Source organism: Pseudorasbora parva, chromosome 16, assembly GCF_024679245.1.
Source record: "Pseudorasbora parva isolate DD20220531a chromosome 16, ASM2467924v1, whole genome shotgun sequence".
NCBI classification, from domain to species: domain Eukaryota; kingdom Metazoa; phylum Chordata; class Actinopteri; order Cypriniformes; family Gobionidae; genus Pseudorasbora; species Pseudorasbora parva.
This window is the reverse complement of record NC_090187.1, coordinates 9216446-9227686: the sequence shown is the minus strand read 5'-3', so window position 1 is coordinate 9227686 and position 11241 is coordinate 9216446. Positions and strand designations below refer to the sequence as shown.

Sequence of the window (11241 nt, the reverse complement as noted above, 5' to 3'; positions counted from 1 at the left end):
CATTAAAAGTAAAGAGACTGAATGGTCTTACCCACAGTGCTCACTCCTATTGCAGTCTTTGATTTTAAAATTAGCTGATGATCAATAAAGCGCAGCTCATATTTGTTGTTTTGACGTGATGTGAACTCCTTTAAATCTGCATATAGTACGGGAACTGAAGATCGGATTTATATCCAGTTTGCGGAGACACATTTATGTGCCCAAATGTAAATTAAATTGTTTTGATAAATCATAATTTTGATTTACCCACAGCATATGTGTTTTCCAGGTCGTGCTTACCAGGTTGTTTATTAAAGCCGAAATGTCGGCTTTTAAAGAAGTAGGAGCATTTTTAATTACCCTCACTCGCATCTCGCCTCCCTCTGCCATTGTATGCAACCGTGACATAGCACATACGTGACAAATAACATTATACGTGAGATTATAATCGTTTATGGTCTATTGCTAAACCAATACCAAATCATCCTCGAAGAAACGATTAATTTTGACAACCCTAATGACTGAGGTATGATGCCTTTTCATCATATGACTGTCACTGAGATCTGAGAATGTCCTAAAATGTACTCCGTACTAGCAATTGCGTGTCAAAAAAAAGGCAGAATTGCGAGTTTAAAGTCAGATGTGAATTAATAACTTGCAATTGTGACTTTATATCATGCAATTGTCACTTAATAACACGCAATTGCTACTTTATATCTTTATAACATGCAATTGTGACTTTATATAACATAGTTCTGAGAAAAAAAATGCAGAACTGCGAGACGTAAACTCAATTGTGAGAAAAAAGTCAGAATTCTGAGATAAAATTCTCAGTTTACCTTTTTTATTTTTTATTCTGTGGTGGAAACAAGCTTCCATGTTATAGTGATCAGACACTAAATTGTCAAAATAGTAAAACAAAAAACTATATATAAATTAGAGGCCACAATGTCACATCAGTTGTAGTGCATTGTTCTTCGAGCATTGCTCAAATACTGTATGTCAAAGACCCTAATGATTAACAAACAACTAATTCACGGGTGGAACACAACAATCCCTGTTTGCAGATGGGTTGTAACGTTGGGTGATCCTACAGCTAGGATGTATTGTTTCAGTGCTTGACATTGACTGTGATGACAGCTTTGCATTTTGTTCCACAGTTTGACGTTTGAGGTAATTTCACAATTTCCGCCGCTCGGCTCGTCTGCAGACGGCAGCCTGTGGAGTGCTCAGCCTGTCACCGATTGCCTCTCCTCATGATTAATGACCCTAATTGAGATTCATTTCTTATCAATTAGAGTGTGGCATTTACTGCTGGACAAGTCCCCCTCCCGCATTTATTTGTGTCTTGACACAAAGCAAGGTCTTTTTACCCACAGAAATGGAGTCTATTGTTGGTGACACCCTTGCCCACGTGTAAGTAGAAAGGTTAGGCCTGATGACTTTTTCATGAGACAAAGTGTTAAGCACAGAGATAAAGAGAGAACAATGGGTTAGGGTGGGCAGACAGAGCATCGGGATGACAGACAGGGAAGTGAGAGGGAATATAATTGGAAAAGAGAAGAGGAAGAGAAGATCTTTAAAAGAGTAAGAGGTCAGGGTAAATTCAGTGTCTTTGAAAACCTAGTGAACTGCCTTGCTATCTACTTCACAGCTAACGGAAATATGGGTAACACTTTATTTAGATTTTCACTTTTAAACATTTGTTGACTAAGTAACTTTGCAACTACATGTCAACTACCTGTCATTAGAGTATTAATATACTGTCTGCTTAATAATAATAATAATAATAATAATAATAATAATAATAATAGATTTTATTTATAATGCACTTTTCATTCCGAAGAATCTCAAAGTGCAACAAAGGGGGGGGGGGGGGGGGGGGGGATAACAAAAAAAAAAAGAATAACAAGTAAAAATATAGAATACTACAAACAATCAACCAACACAGAAAACAGAACAGAAACAGAGCTGATGGTGAACAGAAACAGAGCTGATGGTGAACAGAAGCAGAGCTGATGGTGAACAGAAAACAGCTGATGGTGGAAGTCTCTGTTAGCTCCGCAGCACACTGTGGTCCACTCCATGTTTCAGATTTCTCCCAGCGGCAGTGTCCGGATGACATCGCCGAGGCACGACAGCTGAAGACCAGATGATGGGTCTTCTTCATGATGATTCAAACGATGGGGATCGCTGCAGCACCATGCAAGAGGCAGAACATTCCTCCGGGCACTTCTGTGGACACACCGGGGCCGGCGCAGATGTCGCTCCACGGTCGCAATGCAGGACGGAACAGCGGCGCAGCCGAGAAGCAGAACATCCCAACATCATGCCGGACGCCGACGACGAGAGCCCGGATGACGCTAGCCCGGTGCAAACTTCAGCCACCATGCAGCTTAAGCCCAAGGGAGACCACCAGTGAGCACCCGCGGCGAGAAACATCAAATGTCCTCCAAACCAGAAACCAACCGCAGCAATTCAAACGTAAACATTAGAGAAGTGGTTGAAAACTGCGAAACGACGAACAACGACCTCTCAGTGGCTGCCAGCAATCAGCAACAGTCCCAATTGTAGCTCTGACTGTTAGACTAGTCACAAACATAAGGAAATAAAATAAAATGTAAATCTAATAGTACATTAACATGATTTGTTGTGGGTCGAGAAGCGGCGAACAGACAACGCCAGCGTCCTCTCCCCCACGTAGATAGTAAGTAATATCTGCTCTTTACTGGGATGGTCTTCCTACAGGCATTGTACTGACTATTTGTAACTCTGCAGCTCTGTATTTAGAGTTTAATGAGAGTTAGTAGACATGTAGGTGCAATGTTGCTTATAGTCAACAGAATGTGTTATAGGGACCATCAAAATAAAGTGAAACAAAAATATGCTCCAAGAATGTTTTGCTGATATTCTCAAAAAAGTTAATATTGGCTAAAGCAAAATAAATAAATATAATAATAGGGACAGCAGCAGGGACTGCCGCAGCAGGACCACTAACCTCGGGACCACCAGAGAAGGGACCACCGGAGCAGGGACTACCAACCTCGGGACCACCGGAGCAGGGACTAACGACCTCTGGACCCCCGGAGCAGGGAGCACCAACCTCGGGACCACCAGAGAAGGGACCACTGACCTCGGGACCACCAGAGAAGGGACCACCGACCTCAGGACCGCAGCAGCAGGGACCACCAACCTCGAGAGCATCGGAGCAGGGACCACCAACATTGGGACCACCGGAGCAGGGACTACCAACCTCGGGACTAACGGAGCAGGGACTACCGACCTCGGGACCACCAGAGCAGGGAGCACCAACCTCGGGACCACTAGAGCAGGGAGCACCGACCTCTGGACCACCGGAGAAGGGACCACCGACCTCTGGACCACCGAAGCAGGGATCACCGACCATGAGACCACCGGAGCAGGGACCACCGACCTCTGGACCACCGAAGCAGGGACCACCAACCTCGAGACCACCGGAGCAGGGACCACCAACCTCGGGAACGCAGCAGCAGGGACCACCGACCTTGGGACCATCGGAGTAGGGACCACCAACCTCGGAACCACCAGAGCAGGGACCACCAACCTCGGGACCACCGGAGCAGGGACCACTGACCTTGGCACTGCAGTAGCAGGGACAGCAGCAGCAACATTTTTACAACATCGGTAATGATCGTTTAAACTTATCTTCTTCTTCTACTTCTTCCAGCGTGAGTGCAGAACGAGTTCTGCTAACAACTAAGTTATGTGTTAGGGATGCAGCGTTCATGAATGATTCGCTCTTTTTGAACCAATCTTAAATATGACTCGGGAAACACGTACTAATCACGTACTAAACATGTACTAATGTACTAATCTTCCAGGGAACAGACGTATTTAAATATGAATTGATAAAAGAAAGAACAACTCAGATTCAGAGGTGAGGTGAACTAACAGACTGCATAGCCTGAATTAATTTTTTATTTCAAATGTGACCAACATTTGCATAAGTACTTGATGTGTTGGGGAATTCAATATGAACGGAACAAATTACACGATATGGCTTAGGGATAAGCGCAATAGATCACTTCCACCGCTTGTATCCCTTTGAGATACGCCATATCTTGACCTCACTTGCCAGAATGCACATTGATTGTATTTAAAAAAAAAAAGGTAAAAAAAAAATATATAAATACTGTTCGGTTTCTCACAAAAAACGATCGTTTTGTGTCTTAAGACATCAATGTATCGTCACGAGCCACAGGGTGTCCATGTGTATTTTACTCTTATAGTGACTCTCATAGAAAAACACCCCATTGACATGCATTATACGAACAACAGTTGGAGTTAAAAATCTTAATTTGTCTTCTACTGAAGAAACAAACACACCTAGATCTTGGATTCCCTGGGGGTAAGCAGATAAACATACCATTTTAATTTTTGGGTGAACTATCCCTTTAAGTCCACAAACATGCAAATCCTACCATTACATCATAGGCGGGACTAACAGAAACTGACTAACTTATCATTTTGACAACCGTGTAAAATGCACCTATAGGGAGAGGAAAACTACAAAAACCCCTGTGATTGACTATTGAAACTATTTAATCATTATTTTAACTAAATAAATGAAGTAACAGTATGATAAGACATTTATAATAAGTATTATCACCTATTAAATTATTTAAAGGGGGGGTGAAACACTCAGTTTCAGTCAGTGTCATGTCAATCTTGAGTACCTATAGAGTAGCATTGCATCCTGCATATCTCCGAAAAGTCTTTATTTTTTTAATAATTATATAAGAAAGATGCGCTGTTCCGAGTCTTTCCGAAAAAAGCCGAGCGGGTGGGGGCGTGTCGTGTGAGCGGAGCTAAATAATGACGTGTGCAGCAGCGCTGTAGTGTTGAGTCGAGTCCGTCATCCCTAACAGCGGGAAAAAAACTTTATTCAAAATAAAAATATGGCTTTTAATCAGATACAGCCATACATCTATGATCCGGAATCAGACCCAGAGGCTGCAGTTGAACAGGAGCAGCAGCAAAAACGACTAGAGCAGGACGTCTGTATGTGGTACAAGTTATACACTAACTATATAATATGCTTAGCGGCTTGTGTTATTTACATATTTATACTTGAATTATATCGTCGTATTTTTGTCTTTGAAGGTGTACATGTGGGAAGTGCAGTTGTGCACGTGTGTTTGTGTGTTTACGCGTGGTTTGTGTAGAGACATTTGAAGCAGTCTCACTCACCCTTCTAACGTTGGGACTGCTCCATCCTTCAGCATTAGGCGATTGGGAAAATGCGGCGTCGAGCTGGGCCTTGTGAAACAGTCGGCACCGAAATGCAGCGAACAGATATAAACATTCGCGCAACTCAGTTGCTGATCCGGAAAAGCAAATTACATCCACTGTTGCCTTAACGCGGGGTTTTGGAGAATCTGTGCAAGACTGTCTTGGTCTGGCAACCAAAAACGCACTTTTTTGGTGACATTATGTGTAATTGTCACCTGTCCAGCAATCTACAAACCAGCGCTTTGATGGGCGTAGGCTGTTGCTTTCGCTCTCTCCCTCGCTCTCTCTCACGCGCTTCCGGTAGAATTGTCCGTAAGGCCCATACAAGGAAATTCCGCCCCCACTAACGTCAATGGGGACGCATGATCTCAAAAAACTTGCCGAAACTTATGACTAACCGGAAGTAGTATTTTTGACAAAGAAATACTCCCATCAAACGTCCACCTTAACTTTTGAAACTTTGTCTATGTTTAGTATGGGATTCCAAGTCTTTAACAGTGTAAAAAGATCAGTATGCATGAAACAGCATTTCACCCCCCCTTTAATATATCTTTTAGGAAAATTACCAACTATGTTTTGGGTGGGTCACAATTCAAAGGCCAATTCGTAGCTTCACCGCTGGTTTGAACAAAAAAAACATTTGATGTCCATTCCAATGAGCTGAAGGTTATTCCAAGGTCTGAATGAGTTTAAAGCTCTATTAAGGTTTTGAAAGTTAGAAATGAAGAATTGAATGCGTTAATTTCTATTGCAACTTGGAGTGTGATTGGCTTTTATAAAGAGTGAAGCCAAGTGTGAACAAAACCTTAAAAGTTTCATTAGCAGAAGGGTCTTTGTGTCTGCATGTCAGTAGAAATCAGGGCCGTCTTTTGGGCAATTACACCGGGCACTTTAGACCAAGGGGAACCCCTCACCATTCTGGAGAACAATTGCATTAGGAGCGAAGGGTAGCCCTGGTAGCATAGTAAGACAATTTTCATAGGAAATTAAATCTCATATTGCAGTTCAATCTCATATGACAAAACAATCAAAATAATATTTTTTGGTCAAGTCATGCAGCCCTATATATGACTGTAAAATTAACAGATTTATTATTTTTGTTTGTGTACATGTAATTCTGTTTTAGAATTAGACCAATGGATTACTTATAAGGCAGCATGTTGCTTCTTTTGGAAAACACTTCATATCAGAAGTGGAGCTATGATGCCTTAAAATGTCGGCAGCTCAGGGTTTTGGTCCTGAGTTAATGGGTTTATTGCTTTTCACTTTGAAAGAGTGGCCAGCGAAATACATTATATGCTGCTTGCCTTCCTTTCAGCAGTAAACTTTCACAGTCTGATCTATCACCTAAAAGGACATTAAGAAGAGCGGAAATTACTCTAAGACTACCTTCTTCCTTGCTCTCTTTTCCCCATTGGCTTTTAAAGCAAATGCACTGTTCTTTGCGCAATGCATCCCAGGCTATAAAAATTGCAATTAGATGCCTTTAGATGCTGCTCAAGTAGAAGTTCGCCTATAAGACTTTTTTTTATACCTTTATACCGATGACTCACATGGAGGGGCTTGTCTGGTTAGAGCCCCCAGGGCAAATCTGAGGCTGGGATGATAAATAGCTAAGTTCCCCTTTCACAGGATTCGTGAGCCCGTGTAGCATGTCTGCACATGCATTTTGGTTCCACTTTTAACTGGTGAGCGCTTGTGGGGTTTTCTCCTCCATCGCTCGCCCTTCCTCATCCCGATAAACGGGTTCACTGCATCCAGTCATGCCACTCGGCTAATGTCTCCTCTGCGGGCAGGCATTTGAGCACATTAGAAATCATTACATAGAAGAAAAAAAAATGGACAAAAATGTTGCAGTGAAGGCACAAAGGGAACATTTGCACACAATAGCTATAGAGGCTCTTAGGGTGAAAAACATGGAAAATCTGATTTTATATTAGGGTATTTGATGTTAATTTCTAAAAAAAGAAAAAGAAAAAAAAAGAAAAGTGGTGTGGATTTTACACACTCTGGAGAGAAGACATTAAGCTTTGGCTTACCATGCTGAGACATTCATGCTACTTATAATGCTAATGCTTGTTAATCAGTGCTTGCTTATGAACCTCTAGGGGGCGATGTTACTTCTTTTCAGCTGACTCGAGCAGATGCAGTAACATACCTTTGCAACATGAGCTCAGGTTTCTTGCTACATTCCTTTGAAGTCAAAAAGGCCATCTAGATATTTCCAATTATCATAGAGCAAACAGATTCCAGATTTTTAATATCCTTCTGACCAATACTGAATCTCTGCATAATCACAATTTAAATAATGGAGGTATCTGAGACATGTTCATCTATTCAAATGCAAACAAATCTCTCCTTTGAAACTGTCCTTTCACCCTTCAGAATACAGGCAATATGACCGAGAAATATGCAATAAATTCAAAAGCTCATGAGATATGTCACATTAAGCCACATCATGGTAAAAGTGTTGAATATTCACAATATATTTGCAATTATTTTGCTGGCACTATTCATTTTGTATTTCATACATTTTAAAATGTTAAACATGTTGCTTATATTAGTTTTTTATTTTCTTGTATGGCTAGAAAATACATTCAACTGTTTTTTATTTTATTTTATTGTATAGATATGTTGAACACGTTAACAGAGTTGTCAAAAAGGCAAACATTATTTAAGACGAACAGACAGTAAAACAGCTAAACATATACACAATATGCTACAAGGTTAGGTTTACATTCTAAGGTGGATAATCATTTTCTGAAGTCAACCCTACAAAGCCAGATACATTTTATTAAGGTACAGTATGTAACTATGCAACATACTGTAAGTGTTTTTGTTCAAAATTAACAAAATGTAACCAATACATTATCAAATTTCTTCCATGTTTGTGTCTTTTAGCCAAAGTGAAAGGGTGTTATGTTATAAGTGTTTATATTTCAGACGTCAAGTGAAACTATGTGCATATTTCACCCACCCTGTATGTATCTCCTCATATCCATAAATAGTGGAAGATTTCTCCTGTCATGACACCACAGCGGCTCACATGTTTGGTGTGGAAGTGGCATAGGTTAATTGTCTGTCACAACGAGCGAGTGAGAAAGGTTGTTGATATGGAGCAGCTAAACCTTGATCCGGGGAATCACCCGATTTAAAACAAAAAACCTCGGCACGTAGTAACCTAGAAGACTGTCAAACACTTGATGGATGTTCTGTCAAGTCTTCCTCGTCAGATAGCAACCTGGGTGTGCTCTTTGATACCAATCTGATACCAACCAATTTGATACCAGCCATGTTTTTTGCATCTGTAAAACTGCATTCTTCCATCTTAAAAAAATATATAAGTTAAGACATATGCTCTAAGACATATACCTACAATATCAAAATAACCTGCTAGCGGTCGATCCTTTTCTTATTGAGCACCTTAAAGGGGGGTGGGGGGTGGGGGGGTGAAACACTCAGTTTCAGTCAATCTCATGTCAATCTTGAGTACCTATAGAGTAGTATTGCATCCTTCATATCTCCGAAAAGCTTTTAGTTTTATTATATTTATAAAAAAATATATAGGCTGTACCGAGTCTTTCCGGAAAAAAACCGAATGGCTGGAGGGGTATTGTGTGGGCGGAGCTAAAGAATGACGAGTGCGCAGCTAGAGCACGAGAGCTTCTGCAAGCGGACATCCTCAAGCGTGGAGATGAAAACGTTACTCTAATAAATGGCTATCAATTAGATTCAACTATGATCCAGAATCATATCCGGAGGCTGAAATAAATTGAACAGGACTTCAACAACATCAGTACGTCCGTCTCTGTGGTATGTACTGTATTTAGTGGCCTGTCAACATTTGTGTGTGTTTACTCGCAGTTTATGAGGACATGATTCGGTTTATGGAATATTGTATGCGACTAAACCATAGCAGTAGCAAGCAAAACGGTTTTGCACATCAGACTAGTGTAATGTTATATATAGAACATCAATGGAGTAACCATTTGAATGACGAAGCTCGCTTTGTGAGAACGCTAGGTTTATGTTTGGGTGGTTTTACTGACACCTATAACGTTAGTGGTCAGCTAAACAAATGTATTTGAACACACACCATAGATCGCATGCTCCATTGATAAATTAACTATACACGATCGTGTCGTTTACTGATGTTTACTCACGCGACGATAGCCAACAGCACAGACATTTGAAGCAGTTTAACTCACCGCCTGCTTCCAAAGCCACACGCGAACCTTTATCGCTGGGATCGCTCCGTCAAAAACACACTTCTTTGGTATGATTTGGTGAAGTCCTGTGACAGCACTGACCGTGGAGATCCGCGATGTTGTGACGCTTCCCGTCATTTCTGCGTTCAAATCAGTTCAAATGCAGCGCTGCCTTCCCGGAATGCTGTGCTGAAGCGTTGAAGTCGCTTGATGTCACCCATAGGAATAAAGTGGAGCGCGGCGCGACAGAAGTGTTGCACGGACTAGTGGATCTGCTGCACCTGAGAGCAGTGTTTATGGGCGGCGTCCATCTAGTCACGCACGCGCACCTTTCGGGGAGAAGAGCCCGTACGGCCCATACAAGGACCTTCCGCTCTATAAATGTCAAGCCGACCCATACTCAAAAATACTCTCCGAAACTTGTGAGAAACCTGAAGGAGTTTTTTTGACACAGAAATACTCCATCAAATGTCCAACATTAGTTTTTGAAACTTTGTCTATGTTTAGGATGGGAATCCAAGTCTTTAACAGTGTAAAAAGCTCAGTATGCATGAAACAGCATTTCACCGCCCCTTTAACTCTTCTTAGCATTGTTCAGAAAGAAGACACACCCTATCAGTAAATCTAGACTAAAAAACACATCTCTTTAACCTGACATACGCATAGAACATTTTAAAAAATCTCTTATTTAAATCAGTTAAATGATCATTAGGCTGGATTAACTAGGTCAACCAGAATTGGGAACACTTCCTATAACACCCAATGTACTTGATACATCATAAGAAGAATTGCATCTAATATTAGTCTCTCTGTTTATCCCAAGGTTTACTTTAGTCAGCCGGATCCAGGCCATATCCAGATCAGATGGCGGGCTCTCACCTAAACAGAACCACAACGCATCCCTGAATGTCAATGTCAATTGCCTCCTGTCTGCAATGACTCCAGTGAGCTATGCCTTTTTCCTCCGGACACAACGTGTAATGCAGAAAAGAGGAGAGAGTGACTGCTGGCAAAAAGAGAAGAGCCGACAGACCTTGTAATAAAATGAGAATCACCATTGGCCTGGCTTTTCTGAGATGGCTAGAACTGAGGGATTCGAACAGAGATGGTGTGTTTAGGACTCTGCAGATAAGTAAGGTATTTTATTGAACCGATAACTCGACATATGTAGCTTTCTTACAGAGTTCATTGTAAAGCATTATCTATTGTGAAGGGCCATTTCATTATGGGTTGTTTTAGCGCTGTGCTGAAATTATTTTTAAGGAAGTACAGTGACTATTAATGGTTGTAGCTACAGTAATGTCTTCAGCTAGTGAAGATCCTTTCCATCTAAACTGTTAGTCGTGAATGTTTTATGAGCAGTAGGATAATCTCTTTCTCTTTTTTTAAATTGAGAAATAACCATATTCATCTGCATAGTAATGCTGTGCTGAAGCACAACCAAAGGAATGGCCTTCTGCAGATGCAGTTTTGTTTTAACTGTTTTTACTTTAAGTGGAGCAGTTTATTTGAACACTTTAGACAAAAAAAAAAATAATAAAAATTCTAACAAAAGTTTGCATATGTGTTTTAAGTACCAGATAAATCAGGCTTTAATGGGTCACATATCCTCTTAAAATCAAAGGCTCCAAAAGGGGGTTTTCACCGAAGAACCATTCATTTCAAGATCATTTTCCTGCTATAAAAACATTTTGTGCAAGGGAACATTTCCATGGATTTTAAAAGTTATTCACAGAATCATAGATTGTCACGCAATACACGTTTTAACCAGTCTTATAATGAT

The 11241-nt window shown here is 40.9% G+C and overlaps 1 protein-coding gene across 1 annotated transcript; it reads left to right on the top strand.

Moving 5' to 3' along the window:
• Nucleotides 1-1498: 1498 nt before the first annotated feature.
• Nucleotides 1499-10585, top strand: LOC137043777 (mucin-22-like). The gene is made up of 3 exons (XM_067420193.1): nucleotides 1499-1566; nucleotides 2941-3642; nucleotides 10282-10585. The coding sequence occupies exons 1-3, from the start codon at nucleotides 1499-1501 to the stop codon at nucleotides 10496-10498; spliced, it is 987 nt and encodes a 328-aa protein (XP_067276294.1). The 3' UTR covers nucleotides 10499-10585.
• Nucleotides 10586-11241: the final 656 nt, after the last annotated feature.

Excerpts from the sequence above, each read along its gene's own strand:
- LOC137043777 (XM_067420193.1), top strand. The coding sequence starts at position 1,499 with ATGACAGACAGGGAAGTGAGAGGGAATATAATTGGAAAAGAGAAGAGG. Across the intron at positions 1,567-2,940 it reads AAGAGAAGATCTTTAAAAGA|GGACAGCAGCAGGGACTGCC; the intron begins GTAAGAGGTCAG and ends ATATAATAATAG. Across the intron at positions 3,643-10,281 it reads GCAACATTTTTACAACATCG|GTTTACTTTAGTCAGCCGGA; the intron begins GTAATGATCGTT and ends GTTTATCCCAAG.